At 38.3% G+C, this 25548-nt stretch overlaps 1 protein-coding gene across 10 annotated transcripts in view; it reads right to left on the bottom strand.

Annotated features, from left to right (window-relative positions):
• SYNE1 (spectrin repeat containing nuclear envelope protein 1) overlaps positions 1 to 25548 on the bottom strand; it is a 528347-nt gene that overhangs the window by 106014 nt on the left and 396785 nt on the right. For all 10 annotated transcript variants that reach the window (XM_063632191.1, XM_063632173.1, XM_055267440.2 and 7 more), the window contains 14 exons: positions 24352 to 24552; positions 21640 to 21813; positions 18904 to 19035; positions 18195 to 18391; positions 16748 to 16880; positions 15861 to 16043; positions 13895 to 14044; positions 13174 to 13350; positions 12331 to 12486; positions 6783 to 6938; positions 5601 to 5771; positions 2537 to 2670; positions 1951 to 2155; positions 123 to 305 (listed from right to left, as the gene is read on the bottom strand). In XM_063632191.1, the coding sequence (XP_063488261.1) occupies positions 123 to 305; positions 1951 to 2155; positions 2537 to 2670; positions 5601 to 5771; positions 6783 to 6938; positions 12331 to 12486; positions 13174 to 13350; positions 13895 to 14044; positions 15861 to 16043; positions 16748 to 16880; positions 18195 to 18391; positions 18904 to 19035; positions 21640 to 21813; positions 24352 to 24552 (2352 nt within the window). The remainder of the gene's footprint in view (positions 1 to 122; positions 306 to 1950; positions 2156 to 2536; positions 2671 to 5600; positions 5772 to 6782; positions 6939 to 12330; positions 12487 to 13173; positions 13351 to 13894; positions 14045 to 15860; positions 16044 to 16747; positions 16881 to 18194; positions 18392 to 18903; positions 19036 to 21639; positions 21814 to 24351; positions 24553 to 25548) is intronic.

A 25548-nucleotide genomic window follows, 5' to 3' on the forward strand; every position in this document is an offset into this window, starting at 1 on the left:
TGTTATTTTCTTTAGTCTTGAAGAAGGCACTGTTGCAATGACAAGGAATTCTTTTTCTGTGTTTGTGCCCAGATATTAGAGAATACCCAATTTATAGAAGATACTAAATAGGAGCTCTGTACCTGTAACGAAGCCTGCTGTTTGCAGAGAGCCTGCTCCAGGGCACACAAGTGTTGACTCAAAGAGAGTTGATCCGATTGAATAGCTGATGCTGCTGAAGCATCCACTTGTTGCTTCAGTTGCTCTCCCAGCTCATGGAGAACAAAGAGGGAATCTTTAACTGTGCCCAGTCCTTTGAGGAGGTCCTATAAAAGGTGAACATATGCCCACTCTGAAGCATGTTTATACTCCTTATCATAAACAGCAATCGGCAAAGGGCTACACATCTAGAAACACACAATTCCTACTGATCATATTATTATGCTAAATAAACTTCACCTGTGGAAAAATGATCACGCACTGAACCCAATTTTTTAAAATGCTATGTTCATATTTTAAACACACATTATATACATATAACCTATGGATATATATAATTACTCTTTTGTTAGTAAAAGCTATGTAGGTTCATTACAGGACCTTGCGGAAATGCAGAAAAGCATACATAAACAAGAAAAAAAAACCATGATCCAAGAGTAGAGCCAATAACTGGAAATATTTTGGCAGTTTTTTTCCTGCCTCTTTATGTAATTCGTATCAAATTGAAAACAAAATGTTATATTTTTCCATTTTCTGTTATTATTATACACACCAGGAATTTGTCAGTGGTATCTTCTATACGTGTGTTCATGTTATTCCAAGTACAACAACCTCCTGTGTCAGTAGGGTACAGAACACAGTGATGATTTTGGTGAGCAGGGGGTAAGAGTAGCCTGTATTCCCATTCTTTTCCATGGAATCTCTTTGCCTCCACTTTCTGTGGGACCCTCTTACAGGTTAAAAAATATAAGCCAATGGAAACTCCGTGTTTCTGCTTTCTATCCTATCATTGAGAGATAATAAGTAACTGCTTCTGCTACCTGTTGCTGGTCTCCCACCCAGTCATGCTATGCCTAGGCAGTGACTTCTGTGAGAGAAAGAAGAACAAAGGGCTCTTTACGCTTGACACAGATAACAGACAAGGTGTATGTCAATTCAGGAGTATTGAAAATGACAGTTCTTATATATATAAATTATGTGGATGAAAAAAGCACTGTATTATCTTTATTTTAAAATATCCATCTTTAGCTTTAAAGTGATTATTCAGGTTGAAGATATTAGAATAGGTTAAACTTTTATTTACGTAGTTTTTATAGCTTGCCTAATTCTAATAAACTGATTTGGAAAAGTTTATAAAAAGATCCTTGTAACAAGCTCTTAAAAATAAAGACAAATAAGGACAAACAGTAAGAGCCATGTAATGCTTGAAACAAGAGAAGAGCTGTTCCTTAAACCCTTAAGTAGGTTATTGGCAGCTATAGTGAAAAAGAGAATTATTAAAAAGCCATTAAAAGAAGTATACTAGTAAATTAGGAAAGACTTCTTACTACCATTAATATCTTAGATGAAACCATTGTGTAGATGCTTACATAGGAGTTAGTGAATGTAAATGGACAACATCTGGAACAGAAGATTTTTTAAAGATAGAACACTATTCCCCATATGGTCATGTCTTATATTGACCATCCCAGAAAACACAAAGAGCCTCAATCTTTCACATTGACTAAATTCCACTAGCAAAAATGGGAAAACAACTCATTTTAAAAAAATACAACAATGGGAGGAGTCCTCTTAGTCTGATACACGTGCACCTGTGTTCTGAAAATCAGGCAGGCTCTTTGATCCTAAGACAATTATTTTTGGGTAACTGTCTCCCATAGAGAGACATACCAAAGCTTACACAAACCAAAAGCTAAACTTGGGCAGTCTAAGAAGGGCATGTGGGGAAAAAAAGATAGCTCCTGAACATACGTTGCAATCTTGAATCCATGTAGCAACCTCATCATCGGCGATGTCCTTGTTTGTGGCTGCCTTCAACAGCTCATTGGTTCGATCCTCCTGCTGCTGAACTGTCGAAGCACACTGTTTGGAGTACTCCTTGTATCTTTGCCAAAGCTGAAGTAGGGCCTTGCTGGAGTGTAGCTGCTCAGCAATCTCTTCCAACAAGTTATTCCATCTGGAAATAATAACCAACACTCATGAGCAGATTACCACCTCTCACCAAACGTTGATATGTGCTATTTTATTTTTCATGATCCTGGTTCATGTGAATATAGACATACTCATTTCTAGTTAACATAATAAAAATTAATGTTTCATATTCATAGTTTCAGGGTAGGTAATGAGGATGATGGCAATCTTTGGGTGTACAGTACTTCTAATTCTTTCTAAATCTCTTCACTACATTTATTTACCCTTAAATTCATGTTGTGAAAGAGAAGTTTAAAGGAATAGAATCTATGTAGCTCAAATTCAAAATGTCATTAAGTTTTAATTATATCATTATTTATAATAAGGCTGTGATATAAATAGTGTGTAAAGTTAACATACTCCATACCTCATGTTGACTTCTTTCAGTGTATTGGTAAGAGTTTCTGTCACAGGTGGGTGACACTCTTTTAATAATTGGTTGGTGATAGAGCCAAATTTCTGTAAGCTCCTTTCCTGTTTTTCCAGATCGTCTTGGAGATTCTGCCCAAAGAAAAAGGCCCACAGATGACATAACAGGATCTAAATTCTAATAAGCGAGTTTAAAAGGAATTTGTATATGTTTTCATAAATATGTACATACACATGTATAAACCAGGCATGACTTAGCACCAGTGCTTTATTAGCTTTCTTTAGATAATCATTTATTCTCTTTTTTAGGATTTTGTTATTTTGGCTATGAGAAGAGGTTCTTAGCAATGAAGGCTTCTTCTATTGGCATTTGCATTCTGCTGAAAAAGCTCACATAGGGTGCCCTTGTCCATTGTCTGGTAGGAAGCTGCCAGAGATGGTAAATTCCTCTTCAAAGGGTTTAATTGTGTAATGTCCTTGTCCTTGGTTCAGAGGCCTCACCTCCTTGTACTTTCTTGTTTCTGGCCTGTGAGCAGCCCTCCTGCCCTTGTTGTGTCCTGACTTGCCCAGACATATGCAAACATGCCTTGTGCTGTAACACAGGGACCACTCCTACCCCCTCTCTCCCTTGAGAATCGCATATTTACCCTAATTGGAAAAGTTTAAGTCTTAGCCAACTGGGGTCAGTTTAGATGGCGCGGTCCAACCCTAGCCAACAGGGGAAGAATGCAGGGATAGGGACTGCGTTAGGGATAAAAACTCCTTCTCTCCTTCAGCGGCCAGAAGTGTAAGTGGCACCCTCCTGCAGAAGTAAATTTGCCTTGCTGAGAAATCCTTTAAGTGCTCATTTTCCTTGCTACCCCAAGCTCTCGTTTCTAACAAAGCCACGGCAACGGTGTATGTAATGTGCTATATGCCAAACTGTGGATCTCTTTGACACTCAAAGCCAAAGCCAGGTCTCTATTTTATTACATACCTAGAGTGCTTCTACCACAAACTCCTGAAGATGAAGACTCTAACAAGGCACAGCTTTGCCAAGCTTTGTCTCTGGGTGTTCTTCCTTGCCAAGAATTATTTTTAACTTAAAAAAATGATTTTCAATTGATAAATAATAATTGTATGTATTTGTAGGGTACTATATGATGTTTTGATATATGTTTACATTGTGGAATGAATAAATTAAGCTAATTAACATATCATTACCTCACATACTTATCCATTTTTGTCTAGCAAAGTTGAACTCATAGAAGTAGGGAGTAGAATGGTAGTTACCAGACCATGGGATAAGGGATTAGATGGGGAAAAGCACAAGATGTTGATCAAAAGGAATATAGTTTCAGCTAGACAGGAGGGATAAGCTTTAGTGATCCACTGTACAGAATGGAGACTATAATTAATAATATTGCATTGTATATGTCAAGATTGCTTAAAGCAAAGAATATTTATCAGACAGGTTTGGCATCTTCTACCAAGCCTACCTAAATAGGCTTCTACCAAGGACCAGTAAAGGAACTGAAAGAAAGTTGTTTCTCTGGAAATAGTGCTGAAATGGCAGACTCAGTTCTTCATAAAACTCCACAGGTGAAGTAGGCTACAAAACTCGAGTACTATTTAATGCCAATATCTGATTACCCTCAAATGAAAACAGTCAAGGAAACGACCCTTAATCCTTTCATGCCTTAAGACAGCTCTTTCAAGTATTAAACATAACATATATTAAATTAAAAAGCATTTCTAACCTCCTCAAAGTTATAAGATGTGCTTTTAAATTTACTATCCTCAAAAGAAGTTTTAGTGATCCTTAGTAACAACAATTTAAGGGTTAAGAAATTATATAGACAAATTTGTCCTTCCTCTCTCCCACCCTACCCTAAAAAAGATATTTCCTTAAGAAAGTCAGCCAGGCATGGTGGCTCACGCCTGTAATCCCAGCACTTTGGGAGGCCGAGGTGTGTGGATCATGAGGTCAGGAGTTCAAGACCAGCCTGGCCAAGATGGTGAAACTCCGTCTCTACTAAAAATACAAAAATTAGCCAGGCATGGAGGCACATGCCGTAATCCCAGCTACTCAGGAGGCTGAGGCAGAGAATTGCTTAAACCTGGGAGGCGGAGGTTGCAGTGAGCCGAGATAACACCACTGCACTCCAGTCAGGGCAAGAGAGTGAGACTCTGTCTCTAAAAAGAAGGAGGGGAGGGGAGGGAAGGAGAGGGAAGGAAAGGGGAGGGGAGGGGAGAAGAGGGGAGGGGAGGAAGGCAGGCTGCATCTGAGGTCAGCAACATAGAAGCTTTGATTGGCTGGCCAGGGAGGTGGACTAGATATTAGCAGGGCACATGCTGGTCTCTTGTTGGCCTCCCATACCTTAGGGGCCTGCCCTGCCCATCCCATAGTCTGTGTTCTTTAGCCAAGAAGAAAGAGCAGTGACAGGTGAGAGTGGCCCGGTGCACAGGAGAGTGGGGGCAGCAGCAATTTGAGGGTGGTGACCTGAGACAGGAGAGAGTGCTATGTTGAAGACAAACATCAGGGATATCATTTTAGATGGACGCAATGACAAAGGACCCACAGGAAACCAAGCAGTAAGTGCTAGAAAGGAAGATTCTGTGGACACGCTGGATAGACCACTGATATTTTACTGAATGGAAGCAACTGAATGGTTTAAACATTTACCACTTTTGCCATTTTTCTCTTTGTTTTCTTTCGAACATTCCTTAGAATATGTTTGGAGGTGCAGGATAAGAAGAGAAAGGGAAGACAAAAGGCAGTGACAATGAATCAAGGAGGTTCAGTTGGGCATAAAATCATTGTATAAAAGACAATGTGAATATTTTTTACAACAGGATCTTGGAAACCATTTAGTTATATACCAGCTAACCCAGAATTTGGCACACACAGGCAAGTTTGCTTAAGTAACAATACACAGGTAAAATTAATTTTAAAGATCTTAAAGAAATAATTCAATGTAAACAACATATGGCAATATTTCAGGATGATGTCTCCATTTGATAATTTTTCAGTTGTCTAAAATTAAAATGAACGTTAAGGAAGTGTTAAATTAATTCCTTACCTGAAGATTGTCCACCTGAACTTGCACAGCTTCTAAGGAGCCAGTCAGCAGACGGAATCGGGAAAGAGAGTATCTGGCCTCCATAAGGTAACTGTTTATCTTGTCAAAGGCCACTTTGTGATTACTCCATTGGTCAAGCACTGATTTCAGCAGTATCTTTAATTGTCCAACCTTTTGAAAAAGACAAACATTGCTTATAATTTCATAATATCTAGAATGATGGAATATATATTCAATTGATGGGAAAATATTAACATCTAAGAACTTCATCAGGGTTTCAGGTATCATAAACAAACAAAACTAAAAAGAAAAAGATTTAAAAGGTAAAATGTATCAACTTTGAAATTTATGCCTTCCACACTTTAAACACTTAGTTCTAAGTGGAAATGCTTAAAAGGGTAACTGATATATATATATCTATCTATATATATATACATATATATATATATCAGTATATATATATATATACATTTTTAAGTTATAAGAGGTTGATACTTTTAATAAAACAGTTTAAGAATTGTATTAAATGAGTGTTTCAAATGCATTAACTCATTTAATCCTCACAACACCTTATGAGATAGGTATAATCATTATCCCCATTTTATAGATGAGGAAACTGAGACACTAAGAGGTAATGAAAATTACCCAAGATTATACTGTTAGAATGTGAGAGATTTCAATTTGAATCCAGGTAGTCAGGTCCCAGAAAGTGAAATCTATCTATAGCTATAACAATACCCATATCTATCTCACATGTGCGTAAACACACACACACACTCAGATAAATATCTTAAGACAAAACATCTAAGATATTCCTTCCTTATAATTATTTATCTCTATCAGAAAAGTATTTAGTTTGGTCTTCATCATTTAGATACAGATATCTATCCACTTTGTATATCCTTTCCCAGGCTGGAGACAGATGTTTGAGAATGATCTATCACCATGGGAACAGATGAGATCATTAAGAGAGTAATGTTTAAAATAAAGGATTATTCTAGAAAACACCAGAAACTAGACTTAAAAAAAAAAAAGAGAGGATAACGAAGTGGACTTAAAAGTACAAAGAAATAATGTATAGATTTGATTATTTCCTCCTTTACTTTAGGAAAACCAAAACCCAGAGTTTGGACAGAGCTGGCAAACACGGTCCTGGAGCTGGCTTTCTGCGAGCAATATTACCATGTGATCTAAATTCGCCCAGGTTTGGCTGAGCTCTCGCAGCGTGCTCATGACAACGCCAGAGACGTCTTCTTTCTTGTTCTGAATCAAAGCAAGTCCATTCTGCTCAATTTTCTCTACTTCTTTTTCTTTTGCTTTAATCAAATCTTCCAGATCCTGAAAGATTTAAAAAATAGTCACTTTAAATTGTTCTATTACCGGAACTCTGGGGTGCACTGAAATTGGGCCATTATAGTTTCATGTCCTAAAAACCTTTTACTAATCCAAAAAGTTTATCTCTTTCAGAAGAGGCACTCCACAGAAGTACTTCTTCCTACACTCAAATGCAAAAAAAAGTCCTCTTTTTACACACGGCAAATTAGCATAACTTTAAAAAAGTAAAATTTGATATTCTACCAGATAAGGAAATGGTACTATGTAATTTTCTCAAGAGGCTGTGAGGAAAGAGATACATGTCAGAAACTGTAATATTATTTATATTATTAAGTTCATATATGTTGGTATTCAAAAAGTTACGCTGCCTACCCCGTAGGAAGAAATGTGATAGAATGTGTATTCTGGGCCCTAGTATCTGAGATTTAGTCACATTTCTGCTACTATAAAGCTGAGTCACTTTGGGTAGGTGAGAAATTTCTACTGGGTCTCAGTTTCTTCAGATGGGAAATCAGAAGACTGACTTCAGATGGGAAAAGATCATCTGTATGATCCTCTCTCTCTAAAATACCCTGAATTCTATGTGATTCTGAAAGGCTTCAGGCTCCTTTGATGAATCAACTCCTCATTTTCTTTGGGATATGCATTCATAATTGTCAGTATAAAATGTTCAAGAATGAAAGGCAAAATGAAGAAAAGATCTGGAGCTCATACTGAACCTGTATCATAACCCTAATTTCTATTTTAATGCCATCTGAAAATTTGAGAAGCTCAGTGAAGCAGGCTGAGACTGCTATCAACATTTTATAAATAAATAAATTGAAGATCAAGTCATCTGACCTGTCTTGGGTAAAAGAGCTGGTGAGGGATAGAGTGGGGATTAGAACCCAGTCTTTGGAGCCTATGGACTCCCAGCCTGATGCCAGAAGGGAGTCAGCTGAACCTCAAACTGTGGAGGGAATATAAATCCCATGTTGGGGTGACATGAAAAGCCAGGCATTAAGGCATGGTTACAGTCCCATATTCAGAAGTATACCCTCAGAACTAAAAATAGATTTGTAGTTCTTGGAGATTCGAATGGAAAAACTTCCCAAATACTTTAACTTTGGATAACACCTCAATTGTATAAAAAATATTTTCACCTCCCTCATGATCCATACATGGGTAATAAGATTGAAATTGGATAGTGCTGCTGATAAGGTGTTAGCGAGGAGTCCAGTCTCTGTTATACTAATTTCAAATGTCATGCCTCTTTAAAAATTATTTTTGCCTCTTTTATTTCTGTTTCTATTACGGTTCAACTTGTTAATCTCTCTCTACCTCATTTTTAAAATAGTAATAATAAGACATTTTCTGCTTACTCCAAGGGGATAAAATTAGGTAAATACATATAAAATATATTTTAAGCTGTCAAAAAGTAGCTAAATGTAAGATATTATTATGTTTAGCCATTTGGCAATGTGCCATGTTTCAGTGCAAATTTATTTATTTTTCTCTATTGAATTATCATGAAGCTATTTTTGTTTTGGTTAATTAGACATGCATTTGGCAGCTTAAAGTGATCATTTTTGTTTTTCATATTGTTCTCTTATTTCCACTTTATAATTTTGTCACTATTTTGACAGCTTTGATAATTACCAGAGAATAAATATAGTGATTACTGGGGTTAGAGGTCCTTTGTGTAGTATAGAAAATATAATTAATTTACTATTTAGAACTTTCCTATTTCTGTAAAGAGATTAAAAGACCAGAAACAATCTTTCCAATATGTCTTTAATATGATTCTAAAATTCAACCATTAGAAATTGAGTTTATCCTCATTTTTCTATGATGTTAACTTTTTCTCAGTGAGGAATATTAAATGAATGTTCCATTGCTTAGAAACTATTTCTAAAATGCCCTGCACATGTATGTTTGCAGAGAAACAGGGCTGAAATATATATTTTATAAAAAATAAAGGTGTGTTTCCCTTGCTTTCGATAATAATTAAAAGATGATTCTGTTTCTGATCAAAAAAGGAAAAGGCCAAACCTACCATTTTTAAAAACAATAAAACATTCTTAACTTCGATTAATTCATAAATATCAGTTTTATGTTGGTTTAAATTAATAAATCACCTATAAAAGACTGGGAAAATACTCAAGATTTTTAAAACAAAATAAAGCTGGAATCCAGTCACCAATTTAAGTACACTGGCTTGAATTTCACACTTTGGTCCAAAAACCAATTTCTCAAAAATGACAATCGTATCAAGACTTGTAGTATAGCCAAATAGAACCTTCCAGTTAGGCCATTGTGATTTATTTATATGCAATGTCCCAAAATAATTATATGGGCTACTTTCATTCTGTCTTTTGTTTCAAAGAAATGACTTTTCATTTGAAATCATGAATCGGCATCAGTACAAAGTTCTTTAAACCATACTTTAAGCTTTCCCTCCTGACACTGTCTGACCTGACTCTCTGAAAGTCTAAAACTTGGGTCCTACACTTGGTAAAACATGGTCAAGCTGCTGCGATATTTTCCAGATGGTAAGGTGTCTCCCTGTTAAATAGAAGAAAAGAACAGGAAAAGAAACAAAATGCAAAATGGCAGAAAAAGTTATGTTAAAGAGAAGAAAAAAATACTAAGAGAAAAAGTAAAGTATGGAAGAAAAGAAGTAGAAAAAATAAAAGAAAATGCAAATGATATTAATGTAGTATTTCAGTCTTTCAACAGCAAAGTTTATCACAACCATGCAACCAGAAGGCACTCACTTTGCTAATTCGAATACGCAGAATTACCTTTTAAAATCAATGGATATATTTTAACTTAGGAACTCAACGAAAGTTATGACATTTTGTCCTCAAAAGTAAGGAGCTGAAATTCTGGATTACTTGTAGATTTTAGAATGTACGGCCTAAATCAGAAATACCACTGGCCTCTAGAAAATTGGAAATGCAATGAGACTAGCTGATGCATGTTCTTCATCTTCAGTCTTTAAGCACCCATTTTCTGACATGAGGCTTGTTTTTTATTAAATAAAAAAACTATTACTACTTCAAGGTATTCTCTATACGATGTTTTTCTTTATCAATTTTATGCAGTCTCAAAATTGTAATCCATTAGCTGGGGAGCCAGCACTTCGCTTCCTTTTCAGAACTGAAAAGCTTTGATTAAGTGCTTAAATATACCTCTCTTTATATGTGTCCCAAACAGAAAACACGATGATTGGAAGAGAGATCATTACCAGAGTTCTTTCTTTTTGAAACCCGAAATAGAAAAACAAGATTTGCAGAGAGAAGCTTTTCTGTAGAATTACTTCACTGTTGAGTTTTCAATTGTATTTAGGAAACACTATAAGGGAACAGTCATAATCTGTAACATTATATGAATTCATGAATTATTTTCAAAAATCTTATTACTGCATTAACTGCAATAGCTCACTTTTCTTTTGGGTACACAAGAAGACCTGTGGAAAGACTTGTGTCCCTGAGTCACTGGAAAACATTTGGAATGTTACTGCTTCACCTGAACTTTCAATCCTCATCCCTCAGAGTAGAAGAAGCACACTCTGTGTACTTCTCCATGTGACAAAAAAGGAAGTAACATGGATACTTCCTATTAATTAATAATAGGATATTATTAATAATTAATTAATAGGAAGTCCACTGTGAAGTGCTTGCTCAGAGGAGGTGAACGGGAATCCAGCCAAGCCTCTAGTGCTAACTTCCATTTATAGGACATACAGAGGAGAGAAGAACAAATTAAACAACATCTTAAGGATCTTCATAGGCCAATCCTGAACATGGCGCCCATCAACAGTTTCTGCGACAGGTTATGGCCATCAGAGAAATGCAAATCAAAACCACAGTGAGATACCATCTCACACCAGTTAGAATGGCCATCATTAAAAAATCAGGAAACAACAGGTGCTGGAGAGGATGTGGAGAAATAGGAACACTTTTACACTGTTGGTGGGACTGTAAACTAGTTCAACCATTGTGGAAGTCAGTGTGGCGATTCCTCAGGGATCTAGAACTAGAAATACCATTTGACCCAGCCATCCCATTACTGGGTATATACCCAAAGGACTATAAATCATGCTGCTATAAAGACACATGCACACGTATGTTTATTGCGGCACTATTCACAATAGCAAAGAGTTGGAACCAACCCAAATGTCCAACAACGATAGACTGGATTAAGAAAATGTGGCACATATACACCATGGAATACTATGCAGCCATAAAAAATGATGAGTTCGTGTCCTTTGTAGGGACATGGATGAAACTGGAAAACATCATTCTCAGTAAACTATCGCAAGGACAAAAAACCAAACATCGCATGTTCTCACTCATAGGTGGGAATTGAACAATGAGAACTCATGGACACAGGAAGGGGAACATCACGCTCCGGGGACTGTTGTGGGGTGGGGGGAGGGGGGAGGGACAGCATTAGGAGATGCACCTAATGCTAAATGACGAGTTAATGGGTGCAGGAAATCAACATGGCACATGGATACATATGTAACAAACCTGCACATTGTGCACATGTACCCTAAAACCCTAAAGTATAAAAAAAAAAAAAAAAAAAAAAAAATATTCAAAAGATTTCAGAGATCTAACAAGCAAATGTAGCATATGGATATTGTTTGCATCCTTATTTTGAATAAGTTAACGTATAAAAGACATTTTAAAGACAACCGAGGAAATAGGATTATGGGTTGAACATAAAATAATATTAGAAATTATTAAACTTTTGGTGGTGATAATAATATGGATGCATTAAGAAAATGTCTATTTTTCAAAGATATATATTGTAGTATGTAAGAATAAAGTGACATGATGTCTGGTATTTACTATGATATCTATTTTAGAAAAAGAAATAATTTAGGCAATTTTTTTTTTTTTTTTTTGGAAACAGGGTCTCCTTTGTCACCCAGGCTGAAGTGCAATGGTGTAAACATGGCTTACTGCAGCCTCGATCTCCTGAATTCAAGCAATCCTCCCACCTCAGCCTCCTGAGTAGCTGGGACTACAGGTGCAAGCACCACCACGTCTGGCTGAATTTTGTAGCTTTTTGTAGAGAGAGGGTTTCACCATGTTGCCCAGGCTGCAAATCTTGATTATTATTCAATCTGATGCTCGGTATACAGGGGTCATAGCATTTCTCTCTACTTATGAGTATGTTTGAAAATTTTCTTAATTTCAAATTTTTAAAAACAAGTGAAAAAACCTAATGTATTTTTTTAAAAAAAACCCTATAAACTCACAAAATCAGCAAAATTTGTTACTAAATGCAACTTTCAAATATTTAAAAAAAAATTTAACTTGCAACTTTCAAGGCCTATAAACATATTAACATTCGCCATGAAATTGTGAGATGGTGCATGTTCGCCACCTGGACAACTTACCTGACAGTCTTTCAGTGCATTTTGAACAGAAGCCTGATCTCCAATTCGATACTGTTGTTTTAGTCTCTTTTCCTGGGTTTCAAACCATGTTTTCAGACATTGTACATTATTTTCATATTCTGACCAAGATTCCAATAAGCCTTCCAATAGCTGGATCTGAACAAACACAATAAAATGAAATTTGCAACTTTATTTTAATAAAATCAAATCATTGGCAGACTAATTATTCTAGCCAGTATTTTCTCCAAATTAAGAATTCTTAAAATACAGTTCATTGTATATATGATTTGAAACAGGAGTGTCTAATCTTTTGGTTTCCCTGGGCCACACTGGAAGAAGAAGAATTGTCTTGAGCCACACATAAAATAAACGAACACTAACAATAGCTGATGATCTAAAAAAAAAAAAATTGCAAAAGAATCTCATAATGTTTTAAGAAAGTTTATGGATTTGTGTTGGGCTGCATTCAAAGCCATCCTGGGCCACATGCAGCCCGCGGGCTGGACAAGCTTGATTTAATAAATGAATTTCATAAAGTATGAATCAATGACTATTATTGGGAAGCAAGAAAGGACTAAAGTCAACTTGAAGCAAAGGCAAAATAAATCAAGAGGCATCTTTAGGAAACTGAAACACCATGAAATATACAAAGAGCAGAGAATGTATAAGAGAAAATCATCAACAGGTTAAAGAAAGTTTAGGGTGATTAACCTTCAGCGGTATTACTGGAAGTGTTCTTTGCCCAGTATAGCCACACTACTTGTGAACCCAGTCTTCCTTACAGAGTGTGCCTGTTCTTGGGGTTTTCATGTAAATCTGGACAGTGGCAAGCCACTGACTTACCTTCTCAGTTACTAGACCTTGCAGAATTTGCCAACTTTTATTCATTGCTCCAAGTTGCTCAGCAAAATCAGTCTTATCACTACGTTTACTTTCCACATCCTGACTGCTGATTTGTAGCACGGACTGGTTCACAAAATCCACCGTCAGCTGTTTACAGTTAATGTCTATCTTAAAACCCTAAAAAAAAGAGGAGAAAATAAGATTATACAATAAATGTCTCATTATTTTTCCAGGAGTTGGAAAGCCTTGAGTAACCTTAATATTAATATTATCACTTCCATAACTCAGCTGAAATGGCACAATTTGTCTGTATTCACACAACCCATTATTTTTAGAAGCCGAATATATATTTGTATACATTTATATGAACATAAACACAGATATACGTGTGTATGTGTGTGTGTGTGTGTAAATATATATATTTAAGTAGAAGATTTAGAACTAGATAAATTATATAACCTCACTATAAAATATTTATAAATTTATTTTTATAATTTCTATAATTCTTTAAGAATAACACAAAATTATTCAAAATCATTCCTAGATATTTCTTCTTATTTCTATAACTGATAATGCATTTTTCTTGCTCTTGAATTCCTATCTGGTCACCACTTAGGAAACATACATTCCAAGACTTGATTACCATAATTTGAGTTTTTTAGTTCTTTCAAATAAAAGGGTCTGAAAATATGAAAAGTTAAAAACAAAAAATTTTAATTACCTTATATTTCTGAAGGTATTCATGAATTGCCTTGAAACCTATGGAATTTTTAATATTATCTTCATCCTTCTGAATAACATTTTCCATTAGAGAAATCCAACTCATGACTTCAGAAATGGCATGGCGGGAAGGCAGTTTATCCATCTGGAGCTGTCCAAGTCAGGGAGAGAACCAGTCCCAAGTGTTAAAATGGAAACCCCAACTTCTGCTAACTTAAAAACCCTACAATAATTCTTAAAAATGTACCAAGAGAGATAACACTCCTTAATGACATTTGGAGATCTTACCCTTTTTGAAAGCTTGAAGTTAAACATCAGGCAAATGCTGAACAACAATAGTCATTTTATGTTCACTTGATATCCAATACTGTAAACATTGTATAAACATTAACTAATTAATCAAAACACCAGAAGAGAATATTATTCTTATTTTATAACTAGTTTTATGAGTTTAAAAAAACTTAACCACAAAACATTCAACAGATGTATTTTATTAATTATCTTGTAAAATCTCTGCATATTATGACTCAGGAATGTTAAAAGAAGAAAGAAAAATACCACACTACAAGCTATCATTTTCTAGAGTTTTTGGCACTCTAATATTTATTCCTAAGAGCATAGCCAATTTCCTCAGTCCTTAGCTGATATACAGTACTTACAATTCGAAATCTTACTTAACATATCACACATTTATGCATATGTGTATTGTGATGATTTGGAGGAACAAAAGCAATCATTTAAAATCTTTGTATGTCAACTTCTGTGCGGTGCTGAAAGATATAGCAATGAACGTGGGTTGGTTCCTGCCCTCTGGGGGCGCACAGCTGTTGCTTAGGAGAGATTAGGCATGTACACAAAACACAGCTATCCTGCCTGAAACAGTGATGAGTGTCAAAGAGAGATAAAGATAAAATGTTCCGGGATTTCAGGGGAGGTGGGTGTATTTTCAGACAAGAGGATTATTTACATCTACTGAATGCCAGTTACTCTCCTATACATAATTTTTTTTTACATATATTATGTTCTAAATCTTCATAACCACTCACTTTATGAGAAAAGTGTATATAACTGTCCACATTTTAGCCGGGAGAAAACAGAGTTTAAACAAAGCCAGACAAACATTCCAATACACAGGCCCACAACCACATACACACATTAAAGAAACCCTCAGAGGAAATGCCTTTGGGGCAGGGCTTTGTAGCATAGTTCACTCTTTTTTTTTTTTTTTTTTTGGAGACAAGAGTCTTGCTGTCACCCAGGCTGGAGTGCAGTGGCGCGATCTCGGCTCACTCCAGCATCTGCCTCCCCAGTTCAAACAATTCTGCTGCCTCAGCCTCCCGAGTAGCTGGGACTACAGGCGCACACCGCCATGCCAGGCTAATTTTTTTTTTTTTTTTTTTTTTTTTTGAGACGGAGTCTTGCTCTGTCACCCAGGCTGGAGTGCAGTGGCGCAATCTCGGCTCACTGCAAGCTCCGCCTCCCGGGTTCACGCCATTCTCCTGCCTGAGCCTCTCCGAGTAGCTGGGACTACAGGCGCCCGCCACCATGCCCGGCTAATTTTTTTGTATTTTTAGTAGAGACGGGGTTTCACCGTGGTCTCGATCTCCTGACCTCGTGATCCGCCCGCCTCGGCCTCCCAAAGTGCTGGGATTACAAGCGTGAGCCACCGCGCCCGGCCTAATTTTTTGTATTTTAGTAGAGACGGGGTTTCACCGCGTTGCCCAGGCTGGTCTCGAACTCCTGAGCTCAGGCAATCCACTGTCCTCAGCCTCCCAAAGTGCTAGGATTACAGGTGTGAGCCACTGTGCCCGGCCTGAGTTCACTCTTAATACAATGGGAGAGAGAAGAGGCCAGGTGTCTGGGACAAAGGCGATTTAAATTTGTGAGCAAAGGCAAATTAATGTATTTTTCCATGTCAAATAGCTTAAATCAGTTATTTCCCACAAAAGCAATCCTTCTTTCTGTACCTGGTGGAGCTTCTCCTGGACGGCTGGGATATTGGTTAGCAGGTCAGTCCACTGGCTATCAATGTGTGACAGCTCAGAGCGCAGCGTGGCTGTGTCCACCTTTTTTAGTCGAAGGAGCTGATTTCCAGTACTCAGAACAGATGATTTCAGGGAAGATTGGGCATCCACTTCTTTAGAAAACTCCTGAAACAAGTAACGATGTTCAAAGTAGGGTTAAATAGCCAGACCATTCATTAAAAGGAAAGCGATCAATTTAGTGCATGAAACACTTTCCTTTACATCCTGGAGGGGGTTATGCTGAACACTCAAAGAAAATGAAAGCAGTACACCCTTGCCCTCGAATGAAAGCAAACTACGAAGCCCCTACTTGAGAACTACTTGGAAGAGGCAATGTTGAGTCATTGAGGGCTATTACTTTGCATAATTATGGAACATACATAGTCAACATGAATATATTCTCTATAGCTTAGTTTATTAAGTATATCCACTGACGGTTGACTTCCTTTCTTTCCTTTTCTTTTTTTCTTTTTAGATGGAGTCGCTTGCTCTGTTGCCCAGGCTGGAGTGCAGTGGCGCAATCTCAGCTCGCTGCAATCTCTGCCTCCCCGGTTCAAGTGATTCTCCTGTCTCAGCCTCCTGAGTAGCTGGGATTATAGGCACGCACCACCATATCCAGCTAATATTTGTATTTTTAGTAAAGACAGGGTTTCACCATGTTGGTCAGGCTGGTCCAAACTCCTGACCTTGTGATCTGACTGCCTTGGCCTCCCAAAGTGCTGGGATTACAGGCGTGAGCCACCGCACCCAGCCTGACTTCTTTTCTACTAGTGTATGGATCAGGCCTAACTTATAGGCCTGAATCAAATGCCTTAGATTCTTAGACTTACCAGGAAAGCATTTAGATGATCACGGACCATTTCCAGCTCTTGTGGGACTGTCACAGATTGCTGAGTCCAAAATTCTAGCCTGTCTTTTGCAGATTGTAACCAGTGAATTAGATCTGCAGATTCACTTTGATATCTGTAAGTATATTATGGAGTCTATTAAGTAAACATTTCATCTCTATCTTCTGCTCGCCTATGTTACTCACCAATGCCAACAGTTTTAAAATAAGAGGTCTGAAGATTTAGAAGAAAAATGCATGAGGTTGGCATTCTGAAATTTTCTTAATATTGATACCTTTATCAAGCCTGTCTCTCTGGGTTTCCGCTTGCCTGTCTTTAAGCTGGGTATAAAAATATCTTTCCCCTACTCTTTCACATTGATGCTACTTAGAAAATATTAGATGATGGTCACAAAAAGGCCTTTGAAATAAAGGCAGCTTAGACACAGACTATGTCATTATGTAAAAATCAACCCTCCACCCTGCTGAATGCTTCCCATTGTCCTTGAGAAGCTTCTGCTTCTCAATCCACGTTTTCTCTTTATTTCCCTCTCAGGCTTTACTGTGGTATCTCAGACACAGTGATTAGGCAAGGGAGGGTGAAACTCAAAGGTAAGGTGCCTTATGCACCTGCCTCCCTGTTCACTTTTAATTATATGTTTACATGAGTATACAAGAATCCAAGTGGCAACTTTCTACTTATCTTTTTTTTTTGAGACGGAGTTTCGCTTTTGTTGCCCAGGCTAGAGTGCAATGGCGCGATCTTGGCTCACCGCAACCTCCCCTTGCCGGGTTCAAGCGATTCCCCTGCCTCAGCCTCCTGAGTAGCTGGGATTACAGGCATGCACCACCACGCCTGGCTAATTTTGTATTTTTAGTAGACATGGAGTTTCTCCATGTTGGTCAGGCTGGTCTCGAACTCCTGACCTCAGGGGATATGCCCGCCTCAGCCTCCCAAAGTGTTGGGATTACAGGCGTGAGCCACTGCGCCTGGCCTCTGCTTATCTTTATTTTCCAAACTATACAATAAGTTCCTAGAAGAGCCATGTCACTTTCAAGTGAACATCTACTTGCCTTATTTCTTTCTTTCTTTCTTTATTTTTGAGACAGAGTCTCGCTCTATTGCCCAGGCTAGAGTACAGTAGCATGATCAGGGCTCACTGCAGCCTCAACCTCCCAGGCTGAAGCAATCCTCCCACTTCAGCGTCTCCAATAGCAGGAACCACAGGCATGTGCCACCATACCTAGTCCTTTTTTAATTTTTTTGTAGAGGTTGGGTTCTTACTATGTTGCCCAGGCTGGTCTTGAACTCCTGGCCTCAAGTAATCCTCCTGTATTGGCCTCCCCAAGTAATGAGATTACAGGTTTGAGCCATCATCCCCCACCCCCACTAGCCTTATTAATACAATGCAGCACTTATCTAAAAATATACAAAACAGTCATTGTATTACCTGGTCCAGTGTTTCAATATTGTTTCCAATCTGTGAAGTTCCTTAGACACTTTATTGGTGTTATTTAGCCAGCGTTCTCCAAGTTGATTTAGTTGGCTTTCTAGATCTGAGCAGCTGATGGATATCAGAAGTCGTTTCCCATCATCTAATACTTGATATAATTTGGGCTGGTATTCATTAAGGCTAGATTTTAAATGCTAAAATCATTGAAATTATTGAGTTAAAAGTTTGGATATGCAATTTTTGTCTTTAAGAATTATAATTTCTCTGGTACCTACAATGTTCCCATTATCTGTTATTCAAACTTAAACTATACTCACTCAAATAACATCGAAAACTTTAAGACGTTTCATCTATATTTAAGTATAGACAGTCTCCTTTTGTTATTATTTTTTTTTTGGCAGTGACTTTAGGTGGATTTAAAACTGTCAAATTATCATTATTGCAAGAATTGTGTGGCATCAGCATAAACTACAGAAAATGCTTGGTGGAGGCTGAATTTTCAAAAAGAGCTCTCATTAAAAAAAGAAAAAAGAAAGACTTTTAATAATGTCCAACTATAAATAACAGAAACATTATCTCCTTTCAATGTCAATAACTTGAAAGAAAAGTAAAAGTACTAATAAAATAATTGATCACAAGTCTGTTTACATTCTGTTAAAACTATTGGTAAGTTTCTAAAGGCAATGTGGCGGCTTGTAACACCAACCTGGTAGAGTGTTATGCGGTCAATAAGCCTGTCCTCATTCTCCTCCACCAGACCCACGCTTGGGATGCTGCTTTCCACCACCTCCAGCTGTCTGCTGAGCTCCTGCTGGTCTTCATCCAGATGGGACCACGTCTAGAAACACAACATTAGTCTGTGAGCTAAAAAAACCCTCATTAGGGAAAGACATTCTTCCTTGGGTGCAAAATAGGTGCTTGACAGTTTCTCCTTAAAGTTATATCAGAGAAGTTTGCGTTGGGGCTTGCTTTGGGAAGCAAAAGATGGCTTTAAAGCAAGTAATCAAATGGTGACCCTTGAAAGCATTGTGAATGGGCTCTGGAATCTGCCACTAAGCCCCTTTATGACTGTGAGTAAGCTACTAAACTCTGTACCTCTTTTCAATATATTACAATGGGGATAATAATAGCTATCTTCTCCATCATGAGGATTAAATGGAATAATGTATGCAGTGTACCTTCTATTGGATATGCACTTTTTTTTTTTTTTTTTTTTTTTTTTTTTTTAGATAGGCTCTCACTCTGTTGCCCAGGCTGGAGTACAGTGGCACAATCACAGATCACTGCAGACTCAAACTCCTGGGCTCAAGGGATCCTGCTGCTTCATCCTCCCAAGTAGTTGGGACCACAGGTGCATTCCACCACACCAGGCTAATTAAAAAAAATTTCTTTTTGTAGAGACGGGGGGGTCTCACTATGTTGTCCAGGCTGGTCTCAAACTCCTGGCATCAAAAGATCCTCCTGCTTCAGCCTTCCAAAATGCTGGGATTACAGGCATGAGCCACCACATCTAGCCCAGGCATGCATGGCTTTATTCTTTACCACAGTAAGGATTTAAGTCAAAAGGATGAGGATGTTTGCCTTTCATGTAACGAGTAAACAAAACAATTACATTTGCATATGAAACAGATATCTATAAATATGAATATATAGTTTATATATTCTGTTAAAGAAAAATACCACATCGCCTATTCCTAAGTTCAGACTTTTATTTAAAACTGGAAAACGCTTTTTAAAAGATCAGTTGAAGTCTTTTCCAATAATTTACACCGTGGGTCAGCAGTTTCTCAGTGTGAGTATGCTCACTTTACTGTGCAGTTGGAGTGGCAACAGGGCACAGTAGTAGAAACCCATGCTTTTTAAATACACTTACCAAATATCTGTTGCCTGGTACTTTCAATGCCTAGGGACCTGGGAGCAAATAAAACAGACACAAACCCAGGCCTTCTAGTGAGGACAGACAGGCAATCAATAATAAACAATAAACCAAAAACAAACAATAAGTTGTATGGTATAATAGAGTTCTTGTGCTGTGGAAGAATAAAACAGAACTGGGTAGGGGTGGCAGGGAGTGCCCAGGTGTGTGCCTGGTGGGGCTACAATTTAAATGGTGTCGTCAGGTAAGTTTCATGGAGAAACACACATTTCAGGTTGTGAAGTCAGACAGATGAAGGTGTGATCTCTGACTTTGCCACCAATTAACCACGTGTCTTGGCAAGCAGTTGCTCCCAGACTCACTGCTGAAACAGGGATTCAAAATTCTATCTCAAAGGGTTACGATAAAGATGAGATGGATTCATGTAAATGTAAGAAGTCTTGCCAGGGACCTGACATGTCAATAAAGCGTAACTATTATTACAGAGATTTCAAACGTTAAAGGTAGATGTCTCTCTAAAATATAGGGAATTCCACATCAGGGAATTCCACATCTGGGATTTGGGGGTTAGCTAGCTATGAAAATGTTGGCCCAGGGAAAATCCCATTTAGAAAAAATACAAATACAACCTGCAGGCAACCCAGTTAAGATCAGTAATATTGTGGGAGTGGGTGGGGAAGCCAACAAAAGGGAGAGAGATTATAATCTCTAAAACTTCCAAGGGAAAGAGGAAGAATGAGAAAGCAGGAATAGTTTAGAGCAACTGATACAGTTACTGAAGAAAGAAAGGAGGGGACTGTTACATCAATAATGTCCTACATTTCCACGGGGTTCTATAGCTTGCCAGTAGCCACCACTGAGCACCTATTCTGTTCCAAGAGCAACCGCATTTGGGACAGAAAAAGTATTTCCACATTTTTCTTTCTTTCTTTGTTTTTTTTTTTTTTTTTTTTTTGAGACAGAGTTTCACTCCTGTTGCCCAGGCTGGAGTGCAATGGTATGACCTTGGCTCACTGCAACCTCTGCCTCCCAGTTCAAGCGATTCTCCTGCCTCAGCCTCCCAAGTAGCTGAGATTACAGGCACCCACCACAACATCCAGCTAATTTTTTGTATTTTTAGTAGAGATGGGGTTTCAACATGTTGGTTTGTTTCACCATGTTGGCCAGGCTGGTCTCGAACTCCTGACCTCAAGTGATCCTCCTGCCTCAGCCTCCCAAAGTGCTGGGATTACAGGTGTGAGCCACTGCACCTGACCTAGTTCTACATTTTTCATACTCTTAAGTAAGCTATCAGTCTGAATATCAAAACCCCAAATATCTTCATGCATAGTCTGAAGTCTGTATCTATCTTACTTTCAATATGGCACAGCAGATAGCCAAATGTACACAGAAAACACGGGGAACAAGCAACACAGAACCATAGGAAAAGTGCAGTCGTGAGCCCAAGAGCACAGCTAGTTCTGAGGTTACATGAGGCAAACTGCATGGATAGATACGTCTTGCATTAAAGGTCTATTTTGCAGCAGGAAGTTTGTAGCATGGAAGACATGACATCAATGGTCTCACCTCTAGAATGTACTCCAGCTCCACACCCCTCTTGTGAGCCTGTTTCAGTACAGCAGAAGCCTGAGCCATCAGCTCTGTATGGAACTGGGTTTCCTTTTGGACTGCAAAGCTGATTATCTTTCTGAAGAGTGTTTCAGTCAAGATCATATGAGATTCCAGGCCCTGAAAGTATTCCTGCAATTTTTCAGGGAGAAAGAAGTCAGCAACTCATTCATATATTACGTTAGAATCAAAATTGGTTTAGGGCCGGGTGCAGTGGCTCACGCCTGTAATCCCAACAGTTGTGGAGGCTGAAGTGGGTGGATTACCTGAGGTCAAGAGCTCAAGACCAGCCTGGCCAACGTGGTGGAATCCGTTTCTACTAAAAATACAAAAATTAGCCGGGCATGGTGGCGTGTGCCTGTAATCCCAGCTACTCAGGAGGCTGAGGCACAAGAATCGCTTGAACATGGGAGGCTGAGGTGGCAGTGAGCCGAGATCGCGCCACTGCACTCCAGCCTGGGTGGAGAGGAGTTCATACCGACCCAGCCCTGGAGGTGAGTAGACAGCTCTGCATTTCCAGAGAATGAGGAGTGAGCGAGGAGTCCTTGACCAGGATAAGGGAGGGCAGAGGGAACAACTAGGACCAGGTGGACAAATGGGCAAAAAGGAAACACAGGGAAAGGTAGAGGTAAGAACGAAGGTGGGCTCCTTTGAAGAGAGGCTCTGAGTTTTCCTTTGCCAAGACAGTTGGAGCTCTGGTTGGAGGCTCCGTCTCAAAACAAACAAACAAACAAACAACAAAAAACATTGCTTTCCTTCCTCCATGGCTGGGCTTGGGCTCTACTTTCTGAACTTCTAAGACGTTTGTGTGCTCATTCCATGTTGTCAAGCATAGCTTTATATGCACTGATTGATATTATAGATTTGCTTTCCTTGTATTATACCTACACATAACAGAACCACAGGCCTTGCGCCATCCTACAAATGCTTTTGAAATGTTACCGTTTGTGTATAATAGACCCTGGAGGATGGAGATCGAGCTTATCCCATTTCCTGTTCCCAGTACCATGATAAAATGGAAGAACTGGCAACTGATAATGACAATTAACATTAATTATGTGCTTACTGTTTGCTAGGCACTCCATAAATACTTTATCTGACTAATCTCATCCTCCTAACAACTCTGTAACCCTATGAGATAGGCAGTCTTGTTTCCAGTTTTACAAATGAGAACACTGAGCCCTCCCCAGTCTATGTAGCTTGCCCAAGGTCACATAGCTAGTCACGGCAGAGCTTGGGGTTCAAATCCAAGGGCAGTGTGGCTTCATCTGTGCTTCTCACCAGCACTGCAGAACTCTCCCACAGAAAATGGGCTGGTCAGTAGAAGCTAGAATCATTATTTTTAACCAACAATTACCAAATCACAGAGTCCTAAAGTTGGAGGAGACTTTGAAGTTCATCTAGCCCAACATGCAATGAAAGCTGAGATTCCTTTTACAAGCCCATCTCCCCTGAAAGCCTTGGCTGGACTTCTCATGGCCAGAAGGGCTGTCTGCTCAATGGCAGCTTAATCCTTTTATAGTTCTTTTTCTATTGAGGTTTATTTCCCTGTTATTTATACTCATTGATCCTAGTTTCCCCTCTGGAATAACTCAGAATGATCTTTTATTGCTATGGTCAACAATTTGAGAAACACCAGCTGTGAACTTTAAAGCAATGTTTTCAAAGCCAAATGATAAGGCTTTAATAAATCATGAAGCTTTGGACAAAAACGTCTGGGAAAAAATAGGAAGAACAATTTGAAAAAGACAAAAAAAATCCACCTTTGCAAGCCACCACAGAGCTACACAATCGTAGAAGATTTAAACTTCCATAACCCAATGGGATTTTTTTAGTTTCTCTACAGGAAATTCCCATAGTCTAGAAGGCTGGGTTTCCGGACTGGCAAAATTGCTTTCCGTAATTATTGCCAATAATGCAAGAGCTGCGTGTGTGTGTGTGTGTGTGTGTGTGTGTGTGAGTGAAATAGGCATTCTTCTACCATGGAGTAGTGTCCAGCCTGAGCTTGGCTGTGGCATACAACGATGGAGTGATTTCGGGCCTCCCAAGTTTGATTACATAGTAAACGGCCTTGCTGTTCCCAGGAAGAAAGTCTGAGGTCTACAGCAACTAGAGGAGCATATGTGTAAGGGTCAGAGGATCTAAACAATGCATGTAAAAGACACCAACCCAACCCTGGAGCTGAGTAGTCTGCATTCGTAGAGGAGAGCAAGGAGTGAGCGAGGAGTCCTTGACCAGGACAAGGGAGGGCAGAGAGAGCAACTGGGACTCGGTGGACAAATGGGCGAAAAGGAAACACAGGGAAAGGTGGAGTTAAGAATGAAGGTGGGCTCCTTTGAAGAGAGGCTCTGAGTTTTCCTTTTATTTTAGCTCATCTAGAGAGAAAGCCTGGCTAATACTAGTGAGGAACTGATCGGTAAAATTACAGGTAAGTTGATTTTCTTTTTTAACTTACAACATTATAGAAACATATCCCCTATAATTTCTCTGTGCTACTGAAAGCCAGTGGGTTTGAATATACATTTTTTGACCATTTTAAAGAATAACTTATACAAGTAAGAACTCATAAAAGACTGAGAATATTAGGTTTTACTAAATATATATCAGGGTTTGAGAGCATGCTTTCCAATTACATTTTCTCTCTCTCTCTCGCTCTTTTTTGTTATGTACCTTATGTTTGTCAAGTAATTGCTGGATTTCCTCTTTGGAAGACACGATGATTTTCTGGTCTCCTGCCATCTTCTCCTGACCAGTTTCTAGCAGGTCAGCTAGATCTTGTAGGGCCCTCTCATACTGGCTCTTGAGTGTAAGGTTCTGGTTCAGACCACTCCTCCGGGAGCCAATGGTCATCATCAGCTCATCATACATGTCCTAAGAAGCAGAGACCACAAGACTCACTCTCAATTCATATTCTTGCAACTCTCTAAAAGCATATGAACTACGAACGTACTAAGCCCAAGACCCAGCCAAGAAAATAACTTCAGGGATGTGCCCTGTGGAAATGCTCTGCCTGCAGGCTGTCTGCTTGTCTTTCCTATGAGCCTTACTTTGAAAACATGTTTCACAAAAAAAATGACCTTTGGACCTTTATTCTCAGGCCTATGATATTGGTTGTGACTTTACAGTGTCTTGATACCTGGTGGTTCAAGTTCTTTCATTAATCTTATTTGGTATTCTTATCTTGTTGTTTTAAATTTTATTTTATTTCTAACTGACAATAAAGCACAATGGAGAAACTGAAAAAAAAACTGAATTCATAATAAGTATGAAGTCACTGAGTGAAAGGATAAAATAAATATTCAATAAATAATGTGGAAACAACTCAACTCTTTGAAAAAAAATAAAGTCTTATCTCATGCCACGTATCAAAATGCAATTTAGATTGATTACAAAATAAAAATTTAATAAGTTAAAATATGAAAGGAAATAAAGATGTGTATATAAAAAATAAGCTTAATATTTTAAGATTTTAAAGGACATGTAAGAGTGTTTCCTAGAAATGACATATGAGGTAGATTTGACAACCGTTTTCTCAGGATATCAATAGTTTATGATGAGATGTGGGGTAAAACTGTTGAAAAACTGTCCATGTGGCTGAGGGACATGTCACAGAAAATGCAATTTCCATTTTTATAGTGTTCTTAACATTCATATAATTTCAGAGCAATTGCATATAATATCCTTAACATTTTCCTGCTAAATAACAATCATATTTGGGACTATCCCTCAAACAAAGAGCTAGAGAAATAGGGGAGTTTAATGTGAGCAGAAAGAGTTTCAAACTTAAGAAGGCAGTATTTTTGCCAAATGTGGTGGAGTAAATAACTATTTAAACTGGAAAGACATTTTAGGAGATGATGACACACC

The sequence above is a fragment of the Symphalangus syndactylus genome, chromosome 2 (assembly GCF_028878055.3).
Source record: "Symphalangus syndactylus isolate Jambi chromosome 2, NHGRI_mSymSyn1-v2.1_pri, whole genome shotgun sequence".
Classification (NCBI taxonomy): Eukaryota; Metazoa; Chordata; class Mammalia; order Primates; family Hylobatidae; genus Symphalangus; species Symphalangus syndactylus.